This window comes from Argiope bruennichi, chromosome 1, assembly GCF_947563725.1.
Source record: "Argiope bruennichi chromosome 1, qqArgBrue1.1, whole genome shotgun sequence".
Taxonomy (NCBI): Eukaryota; Metazoa; Arthropoda; class Arachnida; order Araneae; family Araneidae; genus Argiope; species Argiope bruennichi.
Window position 1 is genome coordinate 129,577,746 of NC_079151.1, and position 27,482 is coordinate 129,605,227.

The following is a 27,482-nucleotide window of genomic DNA, read 5'->3' on the forward strand; positions in this document are numbered from 1 at the left end:
CATAGTATGAAAAAATGCAATTACATAAAAAACTACTTTCTCCTATACGAAGTTAAACAAAAAGAAATCATTTTAGTTGTCAAGAACATAAATCATGAGATTTTGAGAAAAATATATTATTATGATCAAAATGCACAAGGAAAACAGCATAAAACCAATAGTATCAATTTATTGGTCAAAATGTATTGATTGTAATTCCTTCAAAGAAATCTTCCCTGAATGAAATGTATTTAGCCTACGTTTTTCTTAGCATCATCGAAACATGCCCTAAAATCGTTTTTCTGAAGCTTCTTTATCTTTCAGAGAATTGCCTTTTACCGAATTAATGGCAAAACGATAACCAAGGAATGGTAATTTCAACCATGGAAATAAAATAAAATCACACGGTGCCATATCAGATTAATACGGAAATTGATAAGCCATATGTATTAAATGTTTAATTTAATACTCACGAATAAAAATTGCACTTTTCGATAATGGAGAAGGCCCATTATCGTGGTGCAAACCCAATAAATTTTCTAATTCTAACCCATTTCAGATCGTTTTCGATTAATTGCATCACACAAACATCAAAAAACACTTAAATAATAATTATTATTAAATTTTGGCCGATTGATAGAAAATCATAATGCAAAGCAGCATGACAATAAAAAAAAATTTAAAAAAAAAAAAACAGTCAAAATTACCTCGCCTTTTGAAAGACTACGACATGATCTTTTCAGTCTTGCTTCAGCTTTCAAACTCTTTCACTTGACTGTCAAATTATTTCTGTATCAAAAGCATATTTCCAAGCCCCATCACCAGTAATGATGTGTTTTAACAGGAATCAACTTCAAAAAGAATTTCTCTCAAGCCACTTGAGAATGCTGCTGCTTTTGAAACAATTAAAAATTATTAAGAGACCGGAGGAGCGACGAGTCGCAACCCTAAATAATCTTTTAAAATTTCTTTACAGGAACCAAATGGTATAGAAACTTGTTGGATAATGTTTCTGATTCACCACTTACCATTTCTCTGATAACAAGTTCTTCATTACCTTTAAACTTTCCTGTCACTCAACTTTTTGTCAAAAACAAAGATATTTATCTTTAAAAGCTTCTATCAATATTTCGACAAAGCTTCTACAAAATTTGGCGCATATTCTTTCGTAAAAAACATTTGCCATTTTGTAAAATCAAGAGAGTGAAAATTCTTATCTCATTAAAAGAGAATTTATTTTCAGACGATAAAATGAAATAAATTGTTGATTGATGCCAGATGTTTATAAAAATCGTAAAAAACTTTGATAAAAATTGCAGATGAAATCTGCAATTCTTTCTCTCTAAAAACGAATTCATTTTCAGACGATAAAATGAAACTCCACTCAGGATCGATGCCAATTGTTTATAGAAGTTGTAAAAATGTTTGATAAAAATTGCAGATGATATATCTTCTATAGATGCCTTTTAAATCAAGCAATACTAATACTTTTTGTTAACAATAGTGTAATCAATCTCAAATTGTAGTTTTAGCAGTAGTGTAATCAATAATCATTGTAATCAGAGTAATTATTTCTCGTTTTTATACTTATGCTTTCATTAATCTTCGTAGCAACTTCTCGCATTTTCTGTATTCTTCTTCTCGCATTTTCGTATTTCAGATCTTGTAAATAAAGAATTAACACAGGTAGCAATTTTTCTGGGAAGTATTATTAAAATAAGACTTAAAAATTAAGCTTTTATTTTACGGGAAATGATCGGCCAATTTTTAAATAAATTTTCACTTTAAAATCATTACTATAAAATATTTATATGCAAATATACTATATTTATTAAGATATTTAGATGACATTAAACGGAATAGAAATCATTATAATTCTTATTGAATATTCATGAAAAATAAAATAACACAATGAGATATTTATTTATTAATGTCGTATTCAAATTATTACCATAAGATGTCTATCTGCAAATGTGCTATATTTGTTAAGACATTTAGATTCATATAGTTATTAACAATCTAATTATTAATCTTGATATTTGTTATTAACTTAATATTAAGATTTATAAATATATAAATAGTTTATACATTTCTTTTAAATACTTATTTCTTGCATTTCTGTAACACATATTTTAGGAATGGATTCAAGAATATCAATAAAGATCGGAAACAGTTTGGCACAGTTTTGCAAGGTTTGAGCCAAATAAGCGATAACTACATTATTATGAGTGCAAAACATTGCCAAAAAGATGCCAAGGCTTAAACCAATCAGAGCACGTCGGTATCCTTTGCCATAGAGTTAGTCTGTACAATTTGCGAACTCGCTTAATTTACTAGATACTAAATTAATTCCCTTCAGTTTTTTCATATAAGAAAGAGGATTTTTAATTTAAATAGCTAAGAAAGCCAATATTTTGGGAGAACAAACTGGTCGCCAAAAGAAGCTAGATAACAAATATATTAAAATAAAAACTAAAACCTTTAAAAAATTCTTCAAAATTAAATTAGGACGCGAATTTTATTGTTTTAACTGAGATATGACATTACGAAATACTGGCTCATGATTTTTTACTTTTATTAGAAATACAATATTGACAGCACAAATAATAAAGAATTCACGAAAGCAAGAGGGTAATTATGTCAACGTTTCGTTCTATATACAACGAAGATTTTGTGATCCTACATAAAAATGACTTACCTACATATACCTGACTTTCTTGCAAATTATTGAACAGTAATTTTGAATCACCCTGTATTCTGTTTCATATAAATGTATTTGTTCATTCAATTCTTTCCATGCATAGATACGTCGCTGATCAGCTGAAGAAAGGCCACAAAGTGGAGGCGGAATCATTTGATAGCGTGACGATATATTTCAGTGACATTGTTGGGTTCACAAAAATGGCAGCTCAGTGCAGTCCCCTAGAAGTAAACAAGTTTAATTTTTTTTCGTTTATTATTAAAATTATTGCAATCAGTTCTTCAAGCCAAATACAGGGGTTGGACAAAATAATGGCAACACTTAACATTTTGGCATCATAATCTTTGAGCATGTTATAAACAATCAAAACTTGACATATTTTAATGTTTTATTATTTTTGTTATTTGATATGTTTATTTAAAATAACTGTTTTTTAGATAATTTTTTTTAAAAAGTGGTTATAACCTTATAAAAATGGCAGACCTCTCGGACTTTCAAAAAGACCAAATTATTGGCGATCGCATGGCAGGCGCTAGTGTAACAGAAACTGCCTGAATGCTTGGCGTTTCAAGAGGTACTGTCTCAAAAGTAATGACTGCTTTTGAAAAAGATGGAAAAGAGGCCTCAGTAAAGCACAGGTCCGGCGGAAAATCGAAATTGTCTGCAAGAGACCGGCGGACTCTAAATCGAATTGTTAGAGAGGATCACAAGACCATGGCTCCTAAAATTACTGAAGAGCTTAATGAACACCTACAGAACAAAGTTTCCACGAAAACTGTTCTTAGCGAGCTGTACAAATCTGGATTCCACGGAAGATCTGCAATTAGAAAACCTCTGCTCTCAAAGACAAATGTTTCAAAGCGTTTTGAGGCGTGTAGAAGACTCCAAAATTGGTCCCTCGAGCAGTGGAAAAATGTGATTTTCTCTGACGAATCATCGTTTACCCTATTTCCGACCTCCGGCTTGTTGTATGTTTGGAGACAGCCGAAAGAAGCATTGCATCCAGACTGCACTCTCCCAATCGTAAAAATGGCGGGGATTCTGTGATGATCTGGGATGCTATTCTTGGAAATCCGCCGGGCAAATGATTTTCCTTCATGGAAGAATTAACAGCCAAGACTATTTAGGAATTTTGGGAGACCAAGTTCATTCTATGGTTCAAGAACTGTTCCTGGAGGGGAACGCCATCTTTCAAGATAATAATGCCCCTATCCATACAGATGCAATTGTTAAATAATGGCAGGAGGAACATTCTAATGAAGTTGAGTATCTCATCTGGCCACCGCAATGCACATATTTCAACATTATTGAGTAGTTATGGTCGATTTTAGAGATTAGAAGAAGTCGATTTTCCCCGCCATCGTCTCTAAAGAACTGGAGGGTGTTTTAATTGAAGAATGGGCTAAAATTCCTTTGGAAACAATTCACAATTTGTATGAATCAATACCTTGGAGAATCGAGGCTGTAATCGCAGCAAAAGGTGGACCTACCCCATATTAAAATATATTTTATTGATTTTTCAAGGTGTTTCTATTTTTTGTCCAATCCCTGTATGTGTTTCATATTTTAACTTACCACAGTTTCAAGTACAATACTACAGTTTTTTAAAAACGAATCTCAGAGATGGAAAACTGATTTAACAAATAATCTTTTTTTAAGTAGGTAACTACGTTCGGAAAGAATTTTTTTGAAAACTTTCGTAAATAGTTAGATTTTTGAATATTTGCATAAAAAACATTAAAAAATATCTATGAAATTAAAATATGCCTTTTAAGTGGCGAAAATGTCAACAAATTAGGAAAAAAAGGGGGGTTCGCTAAAAAAGGGGTATAAAGCTAGAAGAGGTTCTAGTATAGAGGTTTATCAAATGATTTGCTTACAATTTTGCAGATAGCTTAAGAAACATATTATTTAATTCCATAATTAAATTTTTTTTATCCATTCTTTAAATATCGGAGTTGGACCGATAAATCACACGAAATTTTTGAAATAAATTTTGGCAAGAAACCAGTAGTAGGATTTTAACTTCCGCTTTTATTTCATAATATTATACACTTTGTAATTTGTAATAAATTACTTTAATTGAATGAATGTATTTTATTCGTATCAAATTACGAGGTGAAATATTTTTATACAGAAATGTATCCCATGTTGACATCCTAAAAACCCAATAATCTTTGCGAAAAAACTGGTCACCAAAAGGGGCAAGTTTTCCAAATTTAAATCGATACAGAAATTATTTCATCTTATCATTGTTTGATATTAAAAGCAAAAATATCAAAATATTTCATTTATACACGGGCAGTGGACGAAAGTAACTGAAGACATTCTTTCAACAGATATTGGGTGTAAGCGGTAATTAGATGATGTCGTTAAGCAGTTTTTTTTTAAGGCTTTTTCTCTCTTGCAGGTAGTGGATTTCCTAAATGATCTCTACACTTGCTTCGATTCCATCATCGAAAATTACGACGTCTACAAAGTAGAAACCATCGGTGATGCTTACATGGTCGTCAGTGGATTACCAATCCCGAATGGAGATAAGCATGCGGGAGAAATCGCCTCCATGGCACTGCATCTCCTGGAGGCCATCAAAATGTTTTCTCTCCGACACAAACCTGAAGAAACTCTCATGCTCAGAATCGGAATCCATTCTGGTAAGTTACACACGTGAATCAGCGGGATTGGTCTACCCAAAACTTTCTCGCATTCCCTCTACTAAACTCGTCATACCAGAGAACGCCTTACATGGATTGGCGTACTACAGTTATGAAATATTAACTTTTGGTGCGAATTTAGTATTTTTACTGAATCTAATGTATCATCTTTGGCGAGTATTTTGGCAATTATGGCATGCTTTAATATTTTCCAAAATTTGAATTTGTGGTTTAGAAAGCATTTTTATCAACCGATTGAAAAAACAATTTGACTCAAAATTGCACTTGTAGTCACGAATTCCCATACCAAATTTGATACATTTCAATCATTGAGTTTTTTGAATTATCGCGTTTACATGTTTCTGAAAGTACAGACAGACAGATGGTCAACCTTAGTTGGATTTGGCTCAAAATTTGACAGAGGTATTTTCTATAGATGTTAAGTCAGTGTACAGAATTTTATTTATTAAACTCTTCATTTTATAATTATCATTGGTTATTCGAAGTGAGCAGTGGACTGTACTTTTGCTTGGCTTCTTTATTTACAACTATATACACTCCTTTTGCGGTGAGTAGTTCATATAATACATGGCTGATTGCAGTATTGCATTGCGGTTGGCTTTGTTAAGCTTTACAACTGAAGTTGTTTACAGCTTCTGAGGGGGCTGGGGAGCCGATGCGGGTTAACATTCTAATGAACTCTTGCAAGACTCGACCGGAAGGGCGGTAAAGGGGTTGCCGTAATTTTAAGATTCCCAAGTTTGGCATTAAGCGACATTCGCGTGAACAATCGTGTTAATTTATATTCGAACAACCAGACAGACTGACTTCCTCTGAACAAAGTTTACTCAAAATTTGATAGACAACTGCAAATTTCGCGTAAAAACCGTATACCAAATTTCAACCATCTAGTTCAAAGTTTTTTTAGTTATCTTTGTTCGCAGACAAACAGACGTACATTTTCTAAAAATGCGTTTTTTGAACTCAAGAAGAGTCTAAAAAGTGGAGATTCGTCAAAATCTCGAGTTCGAATTTTTTGACGACTACTATACTTTCTCGATATTACTATACGAGAAAGCAGAAACGAATAAATACAAGGCTTGTTTTCAGAGACCATTCACACATATTTTATTTCTCTAAGACAAAATTAAGACTTTGATAAAAAATATTGTTACGAATCTGTAATGCTGCTTCCCAGCATAGTTGGTTCCACCATCGGAAAGAATGTTTTACAATCATCGGTATTGGACGGAGTTCGGTGTCGCGTCGGACGGTCCCGGAGCTTGGCGACAAACTTGGCGACCATTTGATGACTTGGCGACGAATTTGGCGACTTTGGCGCCAAAATAGATTATACCCGAAACATTGAGATATTTCCCGATCCGTCCAGTAGGAACGGAGATACGCCTCGAACGTTCCTGATTGGTTGAGAGGCGTCTAGCCCCGCCTCCTGAGACCTATAAAAGGAAGCGGCCGCAGCTGCTAGGGAGAGTAGTCGGAATCGACAGAGAGAACTGGCCTTCCAGAGATTAGCGGAGCACCGACGGAGTCAAGTGAGTGCTGAATTAAGTTGTGCGCTACAGTTCTGCATTAGAGTGTGCTGTGTCTGCACTTCTCGGCTGAAGATAATTGTGTGCTGTATATAGTTGTTGTGCTGTCCTGTGTGCCTTCGTGTAAATAAACGTCTTTGTTTTATTTTCTACTGCCGCCTGCTGATTGAGCGTTCTCCACACCATATAACTTCCACTATCCAAACGAACCCCAGAAATTCCGTAACAATATCATTCTCTTTAAAGTACAATCCAGTAGAAGACATTAGACAATAAGATCTATAATCATGTGTCATTTGAATAACTGAATAAGTTGACTACATAATTTAACATTATGTTTATAAGTACACTGTTGGATTACGGCTTGTTGAAGCTCGGATTAATAAATAAGTAAAGTAGGCAACTGCCTAGGGACCCACAGTTCTTGAAGGAGGAGGGCGAACAATCCAGGTTTTTATTTATATTTTTTTTTTTCTTTTTTTGTATTTTTATAGGAATCCAATATGCAAAGGCCATTGAATTTAGAAACATTATTCCTACAGCATCTAATTAATTACTTATTTTCATGCTTTATTTTGTAATTTTGACACGTTGTTGTTTTTTTTAATTTAAAAATTGTTCGTGCCTATAATTTAATAATATTTTGATCGTTTTTTTTAAAAAGCCGTTTTGTTTACATTTTTGCGTAAAATTACTTTTAATTGTGAATTTTGAATTTTTTTTACATTTTAAATATTGTAACCAATGTTCTTGAAAGCAATCCAAAATTAAATATCTTATTATTTTAGTTTGCTAATTAAAAACTACTTCAATTAGTTTAGTACTAAAATTGTTTTAATGAAATTAAAATGAAAATCAATCAAAAATGTGTGTTTTGGGAATTTGTCAACGATGGAAGGATTTGCATCGTCTGAGGGTCCCTGGAGAGTTTAATCCGGTTCAGAGCATAATATGATTTAGGAACAGGAATCAAGATGGAAAGATTCTGGATTCTAACTTGTAACAGCGTTCTTAGTCATCACTGATATTAAAAAAAGGGTGTGTAAAATGGATCATTGTTTATTTCAGCTCAAATTAATCTCTCTGGATAATCAAGCTTGCCACTGGAGGTTATTCACCAAGCCTAACATAAATAGGATCAATTTTGCCTTTTACGAATACAAACAACTAGAATACAAAATACATACTATAGCCTCACATAATAGAATAAAAAAAGACGTTTCGATCAGATGATCCCTAAGCCACTCTGATTAATAGGCGATGGTCCCCCTTTATTTAAAATCCTTAATGAATTCATAGACTAGATATTACAGATCAAGTAAGATTAGAATTGCTTATTTCTCGCCGTTGTGTGCCCTATCAAATAATAGGTGTTCCAAAATAAACGCAAGATTTAAATTTGCCGCCATTCATGCAATAAAGAGATGGCAACCCTATTAAAAAAGCCATTTGACAGCTGATAACTTAGGGTTAGCAAAAATGCAGCGTTGCACGATAGAACAACATATTTACACTGTTGAACATTATTTCAAAAATAATGAATGTCTGGTCGTGGGATTTAACACCATTGGATTTCTTTATATTGGGTTATTTGAAGTCAAAGTCTATGCCAACAAGCACGCGCGCTTTGAAGGAGGATATTCAATGCTGCATCAACGAAATTCACATTTATGCAAAATAGTCATGGAAAATATCGAGAAAAGAATAGTTGGTTATATAAATCATTCTTACATACTACAGCATTTAAACCGACTTTCCTGAAACATTGCCATATTCTCGTAAATAAAAAAGAACCGCTTTTATCACGTGATCATACAATAACCAAATACAAAGAATAAAACTTTTAAACTTTCCTTTTTCCAGTGATATATCATAAGTGTCTCCATCTATTATCGCTCGTAAGAAATAAACATTTTAAATCTACTCTTTCTTTTTAAATAACTCTGTATGTAACTCAGCTTTCAGTTTTATTCGAATCAATTCTTGTTCGCATAACATGTACAATATGAAAGTTGCATTGGATATTTGTTGATTAAAAAGAACAATTCTTTTTTTTGTCTAATAATGGTTAATTTTTATCTTAACGTGGCTTCTTGTAGTTGTTGACATAATTTTAATTCCTACGCAAAACATTAAAAAGAATTTTTTGTAATTTAAACTTTGTCAATTTTTTTTTATTTAATCAAAAAAATATTATTTAGCTAATTCAGTTCATCAAGTTCTTCAAATATCTTCTTAACTTTCTTTTTAAAACAGAATAGCTTTTTTTTTGTAAAAGTTTAAATGAATGCATAAAACTTTAATGGGTTTGAGGACCTTTAAGCTTAAAATTTTTGCAATTTTTTTTAATATATATTAAAGTCCTATCTTTTCTGAACATTTTGGTACTAACATTTCAACCATACTATCAAAACTTCCAGAGTTATCAAGAAAAAAAACTAAAACAACACCAATCAAATGTAAACAGAAACCTCTGCCAGAATGTCAAAAAAATACAACTCCAGCCTTCTTTGAAGCACCTAAGGACAAAAAAATTGAAATTTCAAAAGAAATTGAATAATTTAAGCTAATTAAGGGTATTGCCTATGCTTCTAGGGGGTTTAATTTGCATTACTTTGTTCAAATTCTTTGTTTACTATTTTTTACTATAATGTCATTTTTTTCAAAGCAAAAAGTGAAGCTTGTGCGCAGGATTTCTCCAACACTACATGTCCCAATAATCTAAAATTTTATACACAGGCTGAAAATAATTTCTTTTGTGACTTATGTAACAATTTTTAAGTAAATTATTCACAGAAAAATTTTACGTGAATTTTAAATAGATTTTTCATCAAATTTCAATTTTTGTAATAATTGTATTTTTAAAATAATTTTTCAAAAAGTTTATAAAATAAAAATAACACTTTAAGCCTAACTAAAGGCAATTCTTATGCTTCTGGAGATTTTTAATTTACATAAATTCATTTAGATTTCTTTTTTGTTATTTTTCAACTTTAATATCATTTTTCTTTTTTAAAAAAATGAAGCTTCCCCGCAGGATATCTCAAAATACTTATCCTATTAATCAGAAATTTCATGCACGTACTCAAAATAAGTTCTTTTAAGACTTATACACCAATTTTTATGCAAATTATTCAGATAAAAATTTTAGATGAAATTTAATTAGATTCTTTCTTAAAATTTTAAACTTTTTTTAAATAACTGTCTTTTTAAAAATTTTGTGTCAAACTTATGTGTCAGAATATGTGTAATTTCAAAACTGGACATTTTTCTGCAATGTAATATTAATTTTGTAAATTCTGGCCCCTTTTTAAATTCAGAATCCTATGCTCAGTAAAATACTGATTTTTAAGATTTTAAAAAAATGTCCAATTTATATTTCTTTATAACTTTTTAATTTTTTCTTGGAATTATATGAAATCATTTGAAATATTGTAAGTGTATATGAATATTCTATGGCTAAATTTTTAAATTTGGCAATTGTTTCATTTGTAATTTAGATGGGTTGGAATAGTTTATGGTTTTTTTGCTTATATGGATAATTGTTAAGAGTCTGAAATACCTTACTATTAGAGGTATTTGTTATATCACCCTGATATACCTTACCTAATATGATGTCGAATATAAAAATCTCTTAGGATTTCCATATTCTCTAGTTTCAATAATTCCGATACGTATGCGAAAACTTGAAAATGCTTCTTTGTAGCAATCATCTGCTTTTTCGCATTATAATAGTTTAAAGTACGCATGCTCACAATGACGCATAAATTATTAGAAAATAAACGCATGAACTGCGTGAGATATGGTTGATCATTTACCTACAATTTAAATGACAAAAACTATTATATTTATGGTATGACCTCATAAATTATTGCCATTATATGCCCGGAAAATACTATCAACTATAAATGTGAAAATGCTTTATATTTTACTCTTCATTTTAGGTGCTGTTTGTGCTGGAGTAGTGGGTCGAAAGATGCCTAGGTATTGCTTATTTGGAGATACAGTGAATACGGCGTCCAGGATGGAGTCCACTGGCTTACGTAAGTCTAAAATTCAAAATTAGACTCCCTTATGCAATTGGTATTAGGCATCTGTTTATGGATTCTATGTCTATAATTTGAAACTATATCTAATTTGTTTAATTTATGTACGAAAAAGAAAATTTTTTAACCATTACAATACAAGTTAATTAGATCTATGGCGTTTAATAGGGAAGCAAGGGACTAGTTATTACAATTTCTGGAACAAAATTATATATTTACGATAACTTGATTATAACTGTGTTTATAGTATAACTATTAATTCATCATACAAACCAACCATCTAGCTCATTTTAACACTAAAAATATTTTTTTCAAAAAATATTTAGTTTAAATTAGGGTAGTTTTAGTTAAAAATTAGTTTAAATTAGGGCAAATTCTAACAGCCGTGGGGTAAAAATTAAATCGACAATTTCTTACGACCCTGCACTCATACAGGAGAATCGGGTACGTGGTGGACATTCGCGCCAGGTTGTAACTTTTTGTTGGCAATAAGTTGCCAAATGGGACAGCCTTCTTTGACATTTTTATAATAACCGTAAAAGCTAAAAGCTGATGCATCAAAAACGATGAATAACCAATTTTCTGTCCGTGCATTTTGAGACTCCAAAAACCCCAAAAGAAATCAACATCATGTTCTCACATGATAACTGATAATTTTATATTGCCTTTAGTCTTAGATCTTGATATGTTGTTTAAAACAGAAACTTGGCGTATTCTACAAAAAAATATCACACTTATTCTTAATCATCTTGTTAATATTCATTAAATAATACGTTTCACTTAATATTCATTAAATAATACGTTTCACTTAATATTCATTAACCGCTTACACAATTTATTTCAGTAATTGTCGACTTCATAATTTTATTGTGTTTTGAAAAGTGTTATTTTTCTTAAATCATTCATTTGCTTTTCTTATTTTCCAGCACTGCGCGTGCATTGCAGCGAATCTTGCAGAAATCTTCTTGAGAAATTAGGAGGTTATGTACTTGAAGAAAGAGGTCTCATTAATATCAAAGTGAGTATTTTATGTAAATTAGAGTAATTAATAAATTAATTACGAACATTTTTCTGTTACTTTTTATTATGTATTTATTATAGCATCATTTTATTAACAATAATTGCTTTTAGAGATCAATTGGCTATCCATCACGTTAAGGATATTCATTTAGTCATGTAATAAATTTATTACATCTTATCGTAGTGGAAAAAGTGTTGTTTCAAATTGTATTAGAACAATTACCGTAAAGCATCTTATTTGGTTGGCTATTCTTTCAAAGTCGCAAAGTCTACCCATCGATTTCAGGTCTCTCGAAACTTTATTTCGCAGTATTTCTTAATATTGGAGGATGGTAGAAGTTATACGACCACTGATGACATATTTAGTATTTATGAGTTTTCAGATACATTTCCAAAACTAACAAGAATGGTAAAGTGATTGTGGTTGGAGGGGGGGGGATTACCACAGGGCTAATGGTTGGGGGGAAGAAGAATATTTTTCTAATAGTAAATGCACTGTACAATATTGTTATGAATTTTGTGTAATTAGATGTAAATATTTGTAAATAGTTTAATTGCATAAAAATTATTTGTAATGGAATCGCGCGTCAGCGAGAAAAGACTGTTCTAAAAAGATTTTCAACAGAATATCGCCATATTTGACTAACTTGGCGATGTAGGTGTGTTGGCGACATAATGAGGTCACTAACGGTTTTTACTACACTCTAAAATGTGCAGTGGAAGCTGTGAAATAAAGATTTGTTCCTAGGGAACGTTGTAGAAATTTCCACACTTGCCTGGAACGTCCGCGCAGTTTCTGCATTTGTCCCGTCCACTTTAGAGGGACGTTATATAAGGCGTGGCGTGGGACGTCTTTTCTGTTTTGGCGTGAGTTTTGCTGTTACGCGTAATTAGGGATTGAATAGTGTTAGTTTGCCGTGTATTTGTAGTTTGTGTTATGTGTATTTAATGCACGTTTCGTAGACAATAAAGTCTGCATCTTCGTGTCGTTCTTGAGAGAATTTTCGTAGCAATATTGTTTTTGAGATCGTTTCAAATAAAGGAAAAATATTTGTGGGGTGACAGACAAATATCGATAATACATCCGAATATAATAAGAAAATAAATCGAATCAGTGAATATGGCTTGAGAACCGTTTTCTTTGTCATATGTTTTAAATATACTCATTGACTAGCTGATACACCCAGCTTGATCAGGGTGAATATTTTTCATGTCTAATAAGTTCGATATAAAGCTTTTATATAAAATATTATAGTCTACAAAATCCGATCAAAGACATCAATTTTCTTTTTAAATTATATCAATAAACAACTAACTAATAAAATTACTATCTATAACGGGCAGACTCACGTGCATAGGTATTTATTTTTTATTACATACAGACAAGTTTATTATATACAATATTTTTTTGCTTTCGTCTTTTCACCTTATATGTACAAATTTCTTGGATTGCCAGCACGGTAAGAGCAGCTGCAGCTGCCTGCTTGAGAAGAACAGCTGCTAAGTCTAGTCCAGAAATTAATGAGGAATGACCTTGTGTTTGCGAAGGTCAATGTTAATGAAAGTTGAAATTTTTTGAAGTCGTAAGGCATGTCTTATGGCGTCAAAGGTATTTCCGGTATAAAAAATCTCTTTGTCGGCTGATTTCTTACTTAACCCTTTCGCGACGGGCGTGTCATGCATGTATCTCCAACGAACATCTCCCACAACCATACTTACCACCCGTGCATTTCTGGAAATCGAACGCATGGGACGGTGATGCATATGTGAATTTCAAACTGGAACAATTTTTAAACACCACTAAATGGCTCCCAGTGTCCATTATTTTTCTAATAAATATAGTTTAAATATCCTGAACTTCAATTTACTCATATTCAGCCTTTGGTATTTTACACATCAGCTGTTGCGGGGTAGGGGTCTAAAAGAATATAAATAAATAAATAGAACTGGGTTGTGTATTTCCCATTTGACAGAATCATTCCTGATCTCGTGCACTTCTCTTTTTATTATGGAAAGTCTTGGTATCTATGGCTTGGTTATTATGGCAAAAAATCGCGATTTGTCAGAGGAAGAATGTGCTCGTATTATAAATGAACTAATAATCTTAAAAGGCAGAAAAAATGACGACATTAGGACTTAAACTTTATTTTTTGTGATTTTTTTTTCAAAGTTAGGCGTAGCGACGCAAAACCCCCGTCCTGTGGGATGATTCCTTTCGAGTACGCTCCATCCCGAGAGTGCGTCTAGGATAGAGGCCTCTCGTCCCGAAATAATTAAAACCTTTCGAGTGTAAATAGCAAGACCGGCAGCTGCAGCTTCCCGCTTGAGAAGACCATCTGCTCCATCGAATCTGGAAGTGAGTGAGGACTCACCTGTGGATGCGAAAGTCAATGTTATTGAAAATTAGAATCCTTTGAAATCGTAAGAGATCTCTGATTGTATCAAAGGTATTTCTGGTATGAAAATTTCTTCGCCGACTGATTTCTTAGTTTATATTAGAGTGAAAATGGCGAGTCATGTTTCATTACATAATAACGGACGATCGGGTTAATTAGATGATGAATATTAATGGAGATTGCAAGGTCTACTATTTTAGTAATCAAGGAATCGATTCACTGTGCGGTGGCATGAGAGGTTCAAGAAATTCAGAAACTCAACTGGATAATTAATAATTTGATTCTTATCTACCACAGAATCAACTAATCAATATGTAAGTCAACCATCTAACTCTCCAACCCGCCCTAAGGCACACGGATTAAAACCATAAAACTGAATGACCGGACCGCCGCAACAGCAATTGGCGGGAACTGTGGTTGAGTCCTAAGAGCCGTCACCGGCCACGGTACAACCCTCCCCGAAGGAAGTACGTGCCGTCATCGATGGGAGGAGCCAGATCTCCCACCTATTAGTGTACCCTCCAGGGTGGCGAGATCCAACCACCATGCCGGAAGCATCTCATCCTCATTTCGAGGTGCCCCCCGAGGGACAAATATAATCAATATGTAATGGATTCTTTTTAGAACTTTCTTCGGATCTTATCTTGTGTTTGTCTGCAGTAATCATTGCGTAATTTTAAAAACGATCCAAGATGCAATTGCTACAGTGGTGTTTAGACGATGTTATCAACTCCAAAAATCTCTCTGCATCCCTGATAAATTTCTACTTTTCTGAATGAAAAATTTATAAAAACCATGATAAAAAAATTATAATAATTTTGGCTCTTTATTTGAGAATGAAAGTGACGTTCCAGTCTAGAAATCTTTGACAATAAATTTTGGGCAAAATTTAATAAAGAGGTTCGGTTCAAGGTCAAGAACATTCCAATCGTGCCAACTGTCCAAAAAACTCGCCAAATATCAGGATTACCATATTTGACGAGAGATCTTTGGCAACCGGATTCTGTTCTTAAATCGGGTAAAATTTTGATTCTGATCTGAAAACTGTTTCATTAATGTTTTCTATTATTCCATTTGATGTCATCTGAACACAGGAAATTATAATTTTTTATATGCTTCTAGAATTAGTTCAATTACTCACTACGCCAGGTGTAAGAGTCATTAATGATTCAGATGGATCATGAAGCAATGATAGGCAACTATTTCCGTTAGAGCAAAATAATTATTTACATCTAAACTAAGGATATGAATTTTTAATCTGTATTTTATTATTACTAACAGTTATCCGCGAATTTTGTGTTAATGAAGTCAAATAAAATTTTTACACTGGGCGTTTACTAGGAATAATTACAAAATAATTTGATTTTTTATTAAATTAGGTTACAATTGTCTACACTAATTACATTGTGAATCACGAAGATCAGTTCGATATAAAATAATATTGAATTTCCATTTCTAATAGTTTTATAATAATACTAGTCGCCTCAAGTGACCAACTGATTCTCCAAGGTATATTGGTTATCTTTAATTTCAATCTAATCTTTTAGCCATAACTTGGGTTCGACATCATCATATAAATCATTAGTAATTATTTGGGAGAAAAATATTGAAATATTTGCTCTTTAATGAAGAGTCGCTATTTTCATAGTTAAAATACTTTTTGAAATGCTATGATTTCAAATCTGATGCATGTATTGTAATTACCCTCGGATGTTATTTTTGGGAAAAAAAACTTTAGCTTTTTTTATTTTGTTAAACATAGAACTGTTTGATTTAATGCTTTTAAACAATACCAACTAAATTCGATATCTGCACATAATTGTCTCTTCATTTTTAGACGTTTATTGTTAGACGTGCTTTCTTATCTTCAAATTTTGTTGTCTTTTATATCTTAAATCTCTCGTATCAGCAAGTTTGTATCAATAAATACTTTAATATTGCTTTTTGTTTAGTAGCATCTTCATATCAGTGAAGTTTCGATTTCGATAAAGGGCAGCTATTGTTCACCAATGCTTTATCTCATATTTTATACGATTAACATATAATTCAAGGAAGAACATTTTGATAATTTTGAAAAAAATCAAGGTTATATAATAGTATTTTTTAGAAGGTACACATTTTGATAAATTGACTGAACAAAATCTTTAATATTCATTATAATTCTTAAAACAGATAATATTATATTTAACTGCATTTTCAAGGCAATGGATAATTCTTAACAATGTGCATATTTAAAAAAAAACAGTCAAAAATTTATGTAAAATTAAATAATTTTTGGTTCTATAATCAATAAAATTTAGAAAAATGCCTTGCAGTCAAATGATTTCAGTTTTTATTTTTTTTAAATCATAATATGTTGCATTTTTTTACAACTTTAATCGTTCTAACATGCATTTGAAATAGTATATATATATATATATATATATATATATATATATATATATATAAAGTAAGAAAAAGTTTGAAAACGAAACTAAAATGAAAACGAAACAAAACAGTTTCGAAATCGCAACTAACATTTATTACCTATTTAAACTAAAACCAAAAAAGAACTTCATAGTATTTAGAGAGCGCAATTGCAGCTACTTCTAAAACACAGATGAATTGATACAAAAGTATTAGAATCAAGTTAATAGGAAAAACAAAAATCAAATAAAAATTAAACCAAAAAAATTATTAAAAAAATATAAAAAAAGAATCCGGCCTGAAGACTTTTTCAAGGGTCACCCTCAGGCAGGGATTCAAAGAAAGGGATTTTTTCTGTGAGGACATACAGACATTGTCTAATAATGATTCCTCGTGACCCGAAAATATATATATATATATATATATATTAGAAATAATTACTTAAATAAAAGAATTTAATATACGGTTTTTAAAACATATTAAAACGCATAAAAGAATTTTTTTCTAGCTCCATAACATAAGATTCCAAATTCCACACAGATTGTCTTGAAGTTTTGTAAATATGAATTTTTAAAAAATCACAATCCGTGCCTATAGAAATTACTTAATATTTTTAATTTCTTTTAAAAACATGATATATTATTAAAAAATATTTTCTACTTTTTAGTCTTGTGTGTTTGAAATTTCGGAGTCGACTTTAAGCTAACTTCTGAATGAGCTACATCAAGGGATTGCAATACCGGACCAAAATTTTAATACCGGTATTCGGTATTTTTTAAATCTTAATACCGGGATACCGGTTTTAATACCGGTATTAGACATTTTAGAAAAGAAAGAAACACAGGTGTTTTTTGTTTTATTTGCCAGTTTTGTTACAGAGTGTAAATATCACAAAAATAATTTGTAATTTATAAATTATAACAGTATATAATCACAAAAAAGTAAAGAAACATCTTATTTATTTAAATCACAAAAAAGTGTAAATATCTTTATTCAGTCTGTGGTACTATTACAAATTTTTGAAATGTGATCTTAAAAAACATAATGCATCAATTGTACTGTCATTAAGCCTGAAAAGTAATTTTGTGTAAAAATTAACAGTTGTCGAAAATGCTCTTTCGGCATCTACGGTAGTTGGTGGTACTGTTAGCAATGCGCGATATACTTTTTCCAAGTATTTACCTCAAAATGCCTCATCTTCAAATAAATCGATTTCTCGTCGGATAGTTTTGGATATAGCTGATTTCTGTATTGTATTTTGGTTAGTTGAATTTTTTTTATTTATTGCTAATTTTAATTTTTGTTCAAGAGATAATTCCTTTTCGCTATCGACAGTAGTGACATCATAATCTTCGATAATTGAACTGAATTCTTCCGAATGTGGATAGGTTTGTGGGTAAACAATTTTAAGAAAATTTACTCTAAACTTAATCAGATTTGAATTGGTTATTTTCTTCTCTTCTTTTTCATTTTCATTTTTAAAATCATTATAATTATGTAAATACCGTAAGACATTTTCTATTTCGGTATGCCTTGCTTCTGTGAGATTTTTCAATGTAATATATAATTCTTCAGATAGTGATGTGTGCTGTTCTTTCAGTGACTGCAATATGAAATTTATTGTTGCATTAGCTGTTAATAAATTCAAATCTCTCCGATATAATGCCTCAATAGTCAGTTTTATTGGAAGTAGAGCTGATATAGTTCTGGATATTAAGCCGAATTCACTATCTGAAAAATTAATTTACAGGTTTAAGTCGATTGCTTTTTTTGATTGGATTTCCCAGTTTCACAAATCGTCCCATCATTAGGAGTAAACTGTTCCAGCGTGTTTTAGAATCTAATATTAACATATATTCTGTTTTATTTTCAGTTAGTATTTATTTTAGTAATATATCCTTTTTATAGGGAAACGTTTAAATATCTTAAAAAATTTTCGAACTTTATAAATTATAGGAAGCAATTTTTGATAGGTTAATATTTCATCCTCATTAGCAATATCTTCAACAATTACATTGTCATTATCTTCATTGTCAATATCACTCTCACTCTTAATCTTTTCAAAGTTGTAATCCGAAATTTCTATATCCACAATATTTGGATTCTTCTGTTTTTTTATTTTTTTCAGTATAACACATCTATTACTCCTAATTGAATTCCATGTGCATAGCATAACTGCTGATTTGCACCAATCAACTTTCCAACTTTTTTCATAATTGTTGCTCCATCAGTCGTTATGGTTACAATATTTTCTTTCAGGGGTAATCCATGTTTCGCTAATTTAGATTTAAGCAATTAATTAAACCATTAATTAGCTAATTAATTTCGCCCGCTATGGGGACATAAAAACAAAAACGTATACTATTTTGCTATGTTCGCGATACCTGAACTTATAGTGGAGACAATTTAAAAAATTTCTAGTAAATACCGAAAACCCGGTATTTAAACTTGTGAATACCGGTATTACGAAATTGTACGAATGGCTCAAAATACCGGTATTCGGTATCCCGGTATACCGGTATTGCAATCCCTAGCTACATCCGATGACAAAATGTGTACCTAATAGATAAGGAAGCGAGTTAATATTACATTAGCATCCACTTCTGAGATATGTTTAAAGTTGCAAATTTCTAGTTCATTGGAAAGTTAGTTTAAAATTAATTGCAAAATTTGTACCGAACAGATAAACTGACCAATAATAAAAACGAATTAAAATAGCCGAATGCAATTTCAATATATGGAAAACAACGGACGCATTTAATAGTAAATCATGACGGCATTCGATTGCAGTAATTTTTATAAGTACACAAGATTTTAATTGTGGCTTATTATTCATATTGGATGAATGCTTTGATCAAAATGATGATAACAACAGAGATGAATAATAGAAAAATCATCTAAAAAAACCAGTAATAGAAATATCCCAAAAATGCCCCTCAGGGTTTATAATGTTGTGAAAATCGTCCTAGATGAATATTGTTAGCAGAATATTGTTATAAGAAAACATTTTATCTCACGAATGTCTCAGAAAACTCTAAATACAAGCAACATTTATTCGAGATGGACACGAAGAACATAATACAATTTGTGCGATGTTTGGAAATTAACATCGCACAAGCAGAGAGCAAATGGCTAATGAAATAATAGTATAACAGTGTCAAATAAAATTCACCTGCCAAGACAACTAACACAGCTCTATTTAAAGATTCACTGGTTTCTGCATCTCGGGTTTATATAGCCTCATACATAACATAATGTCGCATGAAAGTCCCCAGAAGAATCATCAGTCTTAAGTAGGGTTTATACAAAAACCGACTTTTTGGAAAACCGGTTTTCAAATTCGATATTCCTAAAAAAACCGGTTTTAGCCGGTTTTCGAATTTTTGTCAAAAAAAATTGAATAGGGAAAAATAAAATATTTTTCCCTATTCTATTTTTTTTAATTTTATTTTAATTTATATAAATTAACAAAAAACGAAATCAATATCAAAGGCAAAATATAAAAATCAAAATTAAAGATTATATATACATATTACTTACACAAAATAACGAAAACTCAAACAAAAATTTCAAATAATATTTATATTATTTTCACTAATTTTAATTTCTCCTAAGAAAATAGGATTTTAAAAAACATAAAATATCCACTGAATGGTGGCTAAGTCTCATTCTTATTTTGGACACAATATTGCCTGAAATTGAAAATACTCGTTCACTAGTTACTGAGTTTGGCATCAAATTACAAATCTAAGTTTTTTGTTCTTTTATTCGTTTGTTCAAATAATGAAAATTCAGCTTTCAGTGTCTTTGGATTTGTAAGTTTTTCTTCAGGATCTTCAAGAAATTAAACAATTATATTATATACGACAGCTATTTTATGAACTGCTTTCAAATGATTATGTAGATTGCTCGTAGATGATCCTTTGCAGATCAACATTTTATTACGATGATTTCAAATTGCCTTGTCTATCCCGAACTTTTTGAAACTATCCCAAACTTCCGACTTACAAATTTTTATCTAAAAATGAAATTAAAGTTATTGAATAAATATTTTCGACGTTTATTTTACAATTTTATTATTTTAACTATTAATATTAATGCAATTTAAAATAATCTAATCTATACATTTTCTAGGAATTTTGAAAAAAAATAAACACTTCTTAATCTAATTCCGATGCTTGCTAAAGACATAATTTATGTTAAAACGTTGCGAAAGAAAATATGGAATATTTTAACACCCTGTGTTTTATTTAAAATTCCAATTTTATTTTAACTGAATATTTCGTATTGATATGGCTAGTCCAAGGTGGTGCAGTAAAAAAGCTTTCAGGAGTGGCACGAAGAAAATTTTATATGATATCATTAAATACTGTGATCAGGAAGCAGAAAACGGGGAATCACTTATTCCTTTCACACGTTCTTCGAAACAAGCCAGTCAATTTGCTGAGTTTCTATTAGCACCGAATTCATACCGATAGACAAAACATCCGACGAGAAGCAAGAGATGAACTTTATCAAACTTCTTGTTTCACCTAGAAAAAAAAAGTGAAAAGGGATGTTCATGAAAAACATAAATTGACGAATTCGAGGCGCAAGTGCACAAGCACTGGCCAACGCAACTTGCAACGTTGAAAAAATGTGTTTGCTGCCCGTTGCATAATATGAATAGCAAATCAAATAAGTTCAAAATTAATTTTTACATAATAATATGAATTCTTAAAACCGGTTTTCTTAATTTAAAAACCGGTTTTCGAATGTGATAAATATACTTTAAAAAACCGGTTTTTTTAAACCGGGTTTGAAAACCGTCAAACCCTGTCTTAAGAGTGATAGGGCCATAATTCTTGCATTTTCCATAACTTTTTTTGCCAAAATCACCAATTATTTGCTACATTTGCCACCATCATCAAAAATCAATGCCTTGGCATTCACTTAGAACGTCAGCAAATCTTCCTTTCCAGCCATAAAACTTTCCATGCCATGAAAGAGAGATTTACAGATACTTAAAACTACTTGTTCCTAACTTTTATCCCGCTGAATAAAAGTAATCGTTATTTTAAAACAGTTTCATTAAAATATTAATAATTGCTTGATCCAAAGTAAATGAAATTTAGTTTCATTTCTTACACAGAATCCTCGTTTTCAATGCATCGTTAAGAAATTACATATTTGTACTTTTATTAGAATAAATTTCTTTTATATTTAAATTTTTTTTAATTCTTCTTTGAATCTCAAAAATTAATCATGCTAAACTCTTTTCAACAAGAAAAAGAGAAAACAAACACATTTTGTATCAAAATATCTGTATGAAGATTATTTCACTTGGAATATTCATTTTGCTTTATAAAATTCAGACAATAATAAACTAACATACTATATTTTTAATTCAGTCTTATTTGTGTTTTTGATTCAGTATATTTTATGTCTGCCCTTCTTCATTATAAAATATACATTCGAGTTATTTATTTTTGTTCTCACATTTATCTAAAAAAAGTAGAATTTGGCTGATTAGTTCAAATTTATACTTAATTAAATTTTTCGGGGGTTTTTTTCTCATTAATATAATTTTAAAATATCATTATTAATCAAAATTTCTTTTGGGTATTTCTAAGTTAAGAGTAAAATTTCAAAAAAAGATTTTCATTCTCAAATTATTTTTGTTAGTTAATTTCAATATTAAATTTTAATATTAAATATTAATATTTTAATCTTAATTTTAATATTAAATATTAATATTTTAATCTTAATTTTAATATTAAATATTAATATTTTAATCTTAATTTTAATATTAAATATTAATATTTTAATCTTAATTTTAATATTAAATATTAATATTTTAATCTTGATTTTAATATTAAATATTAATATTTTAATCTTGATTTTAATATTAAATATTAATATTTTAATCTTAATTTTAATATTAAATATTAATATTTTAATCTTAATTTTAATATTAAATATTAATATTTTAATCTTAATTTTAATATTAAATATTAATATTTTGATATTAGTTAAATTTTTCATATCTACAAAAAAATTTATTATACAGTTTTTACATTAAAAAATATTTTAAGAAATTATCATGCCGTTGATTAAAAGTTGAATTTAAGATTAAGGAAATATAAAATCAAAATAATCAAAAATCCTCTATCAAAATAATCAAAAAAATAAGATATTTAAAATTGCTCCATAGGTCAAGAACGTACCGGATTAATTCTTTGAGGTTAGATGGGTTAAAAACTGATCCAATTTTTGATTAGTTTTTTTTTTTTTTTTTTTTTTTTTTTTTTTTTTTTTTTTGCATAATGGAATAAATTTTATCTGGCCAGGATAGTCTGATTAATAGGGCGTTGGATTCGCTCCCTTGGGTTGCGAGTTCGAACCCCCTATCTACCGAAGACTCTCTCTGTGTGTGATGGCTGGCACACGTTTAAATCTGTCATGGTCACAAAGTCCTCCGTGTCGAGAGTTATACCCCTGGGAGTACTGGATCAGGGGTGATCGTTCTCTGATTCAGGTCTAAATTACGATCTGTGGATGAGTGAATGTAATGCATGAATGAAGTCCGCCCCGTAAAAAGGATTGTGACATGTGTGTAGCTAAGTCGTACGCTTAGACCTAGATGGCTCTACTGAAAAACAAGAGACGCACTCTTGGCTTAAAATCGCTGACTTCTAAAGTCAGTGGGCTTGTCTATGACAAGTGCCATTAGAAATAACAACAACATATATTTTATCTCACCTCGAAATATTAATCATCGTCGTACGGTTAAATATTATATTTAATGTTTTTCATTCAGTTGACAATATTATGCATAAACGGTAAATGTGTAGGTGGGTTTACACTCGGCCAATTGTAAAACGGCAAGTAAAAGAACACATGTGAAGAAAGGGACTGATTTATGTTTGTCACAATTTCATAAGATAGATTCAAGAATTGGCTATAAATTCCCATTTTGACATCCCTGAATTTTTCTATTTATCTGCTTATCATATTAAAATGATGGATATTTACACAAAAAAGCATGGTAAAATAAAAATAAAAAAAAGGACAACGTACCTAAATTTGGAAAACTATAGGAAAAAATAGCAAATAGAATGGGAAAAAAACGCATCCTCGCATCAGAAAGAACAAAGAGCAAAAAATGTCGGAGTAAATCTATGATAAGTGATCATTTTTTTTCACTCCAAAAAAGCCGCCAAATTCTACAAATGCGTGCGCAGTAAGAAAAAATACATTACAATGGCATGTTGTTGTCCCATCGGGACAATTATTTGTCGTGGACCGAACAGCATTTTTCAGCCTTTCTACGCCTGCACTGCCTACTGGCCGTCTTATTAACTGTCCTAGTGTAAACCCACCTTGCAGGTAAGTAAAAAAAAAAATTACAAATCAAACCGCATCAGTAAGTTGCGTATGCTGCTGTGATTAAAGTTGAAGTGATTTTTTTTATCTTTCATAACTGTATGTATTGTTTTATTATGAGTGAATAAATTTTTTCATTCTAAAAGTACATTATTTGATGCTTTATACTAAATTTGAAGCTGTCCCATCCTATAAAAAAACTTATGGAAATGTTATTAATTTTTCTTATTTTGAGTAATGTTTTATGTTAAATAATCAAAATGATTTTTTTTTTCATTTTTTATAATAAAAAATGTTGTTTGCAATTAGGGTTTCTATTTTCTTTTAAATTGTGTGCATCAAAGAGTAAAAAATTCTATTGTAGTATGAAGGTGCTTGTTAATTATTTATTTGAAATAAACACACTATAGAGATTGATTCCATTTACAGAATGCATTAACCAAAACACAGAAGCCACAAAAAAAATTAAAACGCACATAAAAAAGGAACAGGAGTGAATAAAGAATTCGAAAATCCTAAACCATTTATAAATAAAAATGCAAAGAGCTGGCAAGGATCCAAAAGTAAAACACACATAAGCACAACACTAACATAGAATGAATTATCTATAAAGTCGCTATAGAGCAAATGATAAATATAACGAGTAAATGAGAAAAGATATTTAAAGAAATCCTTTTTCTAGACCATTACTGTTTAGCTGTCTGACAATAAAATATTAAAATAAATAAATCAAAATTTTAGAAGATTCTTTGCATTCCCAACTCCACTGATTGTAACCTTAATTTTCAGAAACTTCTAAGCTGGAAAAACCTAAAAGTATAAAAAGATTATTTGAAAATATGCAAAAATATTTTAGCTTTTATTTCATTCATTTTAACACCTTTATAATTGAATTACGTCTGAAAATAAGACCATGGTATCAAAATTGAAATTCCAATTTTATGATATTAACCTGCATTTTTTTTTTTCATGCAAGCACTTGATTCGCCCTTTCTCATGAGCTCGCTCACCACATTCTTAGTTACAAAAAGAGATGATTGCATAGTTTATTTTACTAAAAATACTTATTTAGAAAGTTGCTGTTATGAAGAAAAAAAATGTAATATACTAAATGGAAGAAAATTTTGTGTGGTAAACAAAAACACAAAATTTATGCTTGAACAAGTTTTTAAAAAACTGTTTAAAGTTGTGTTGTATATATTTGATTACTGATTTTTGTACATTTTAGTAATAGAAAGCACATTTAAATATCACGTCATTTTCTTTCACATCATTGTAATTTACAGTATATTTTCTTCTAGGGTAAAGGAGATATGAAAACTTTCTGGCTAACAGGCCAAATAGATTCCTACAGAATAAAGAAACTGCAAGAGCAAGAAATGCCCCCAAAATCCAACTCAAATCAACCCGTTACAAGATCTTCTCTGAAACAGCCCAACAAGCTAGCCAGCTCTAAATCTATCTGCAGGAGACTATCTCTCGACTCTCCGAAGAATCTTTGAAATATTTTGCATGGAAACGGTGTTTCTGCTGTCACGTCCATTTCTGTGATTTTTGAAAGAGTTTTACGGTCTCTTTTCAGCAGTAAAATTATTCTATTTTAATTCCTAAAGAATTTCGTACGAAAGACCATCGTAGATTTAGAAGAAAAAAACGTATGAAAATCATATGAAGTATGGACTTTATTTTTCTTTAGAATTATCGTTTTCATTCACATTATCATTTCCATTCTGAATAGAAAATCTCCTGCAGAATTAAAGATAGCCGAGTCAAAAAAATTATACAAAAATTTCTCAAAAAGGATATGCAGATATAAAGGGCGTTCTATCAAGATCTCATAAATTGTGCAATGCTGGAATCCACTCTCAAAGTTCATAAAAATTACCATGCTTTTGCAACGGTTAGTTTCCAGGATGAAGGCGGAAATAAAAATGTGACGTCAATCCGCAGTGTGACGTCATGTCTGGTAGTCACTGTATGGAGCTTGTTACTGGTTTCGACTTCAGATGAGAACGCATGCTCAAAAAAGAGAAAAGTATGTAAAGAAGAAAGCAAATAAAGGGAAAATAATAGGATTATAATAAATACAAGTGATAGGAATTTGCATAAATAAACTTATGGTTTTACAGTCATATAATAGGATTGTAATTAATAAGACTTCAGACGGAAACGCTGCTCTAAGGAAGAAAAGTATGTAAAGAAGAAACCAAATAAAGGAAAAGTAATAAATACGATTTCCGGTATCTCTGATTTATGATCTATTATCAACTGCATTTTTTTAAAGAGAAAAAACGCAGGTAACTCTAGTAAATGTTGGTCAGGTCCATATCCTAATTTATAAAAAAAAAAAAAAAAAAAAAAATGTCTCGGATATGGCACCCATTATTCATCTTTGAAGAGTTTACTTTTATTATGGGATTATTATTTATGGGATTTCGATCCCATCTTTTGACCAATATAGACTGCTCCATTTTTAACAGCCGTTGGAATGCACCAACCAATAAATACGAAAGACACAATAATTTCAAAACGCGAACGGACGAAAATTCAAGTGAAGAAAATTTTCCATCAAACTGCCGCATGCATAGATTAGAAGATAGATGAAGGCAGGATTAAGAATCCGTTTTTAATTCATATCTTATAAATATTTGCAGTTATCGAAAAAATTAGTTTGTTATTCTGAAATAATAATTCGCTAAATCTGAATTATGTATTTTCGTTTGTAAGTGGTTCGTTGCTAAAACAGAATGTCAGTCCATCAGACTACGTTTCTATCCTCTTTGAGATGGGTGATTCATCTACGAACTCGGCCAAGACTTTTATCATCCCTAAAGCATATGCCTCGCCAATTCAAATTCAATCCCTGTTATGCCGTGTTTATGCTCGGCCATTTATAAAACGGCCAGTAAGCAGAGCATGCGTAAAAAAGTACTGATTTATGTTTGTCACAATTTCATAAAATAGATTCAGGCATTCCATTCTTGACCATAAATTGCCATTTTGGAGTCCATGAAATTTTCTTTTTCACTGCGTATCGTATTAAAATGAGGGATATTTACACACAAAAAAACATGATAAAATAAAAAAAAAGGTCAACATACCTAAATTTGGAAAATTACATTTAAAAAAAAGGCAAATAAAATGAAAAAAAAAACACAACTTCTCATCAGGAAGAACAAAGAGCAATAAATGTCGGAATTAATCTATGATAAGTGATCAATTTTTTTCAAGCCAAAAAACTGCCAAATTCTATAAACGCATGCGCAGTAAGTAAAAAATATAATACAGCGGCATGTTGTTGTCCCGTCAGAACAATTACTTACCATGATCCGAACAATCTTTATCAGCCTTTCTACGCATGCTCA

General features: G+C 30.7%; 1 protein-coding gene across 1 annotated transcript in view; it reads left to right on the forward strand.

Annotated features, from left to right (window-relative positions):
* Window positions 1-25,878, forward strand: part of LOC129963617 (guanylate cyclase 32E-like) — a 305,080-nt gene extending 279,202 nt beyond the window's left edge. Inside the window, exons 17-21 of the mRNA XM_056078095.1 lie at window positions 2,784-2,907; window positions 5,091-5,334; window positions 10,829-10,927; window positions 11,857-11,948; window positions 25,419-25,878. Coding sequence (XP_055934070.1) covers window positions 2,784-2,907; window positions 5,091-5,334; window positions 10,829-10,927; window positions 11,857-11,948; window positions 25,419-25,619 — 760 coding nt within the window. The 3' untranslated portion in view covers window positions 25,620-25,878. The remainder of the gene's footprint in view (window positions 1-2,783; window positions 2,908-5,090; window positions 5,335-10,828; window positions 10,928-11,856; window positions 11,949-25,418) is intronic.
* Window positions 25,879-27,482: the final 1,604 nt, after the last annotated feature.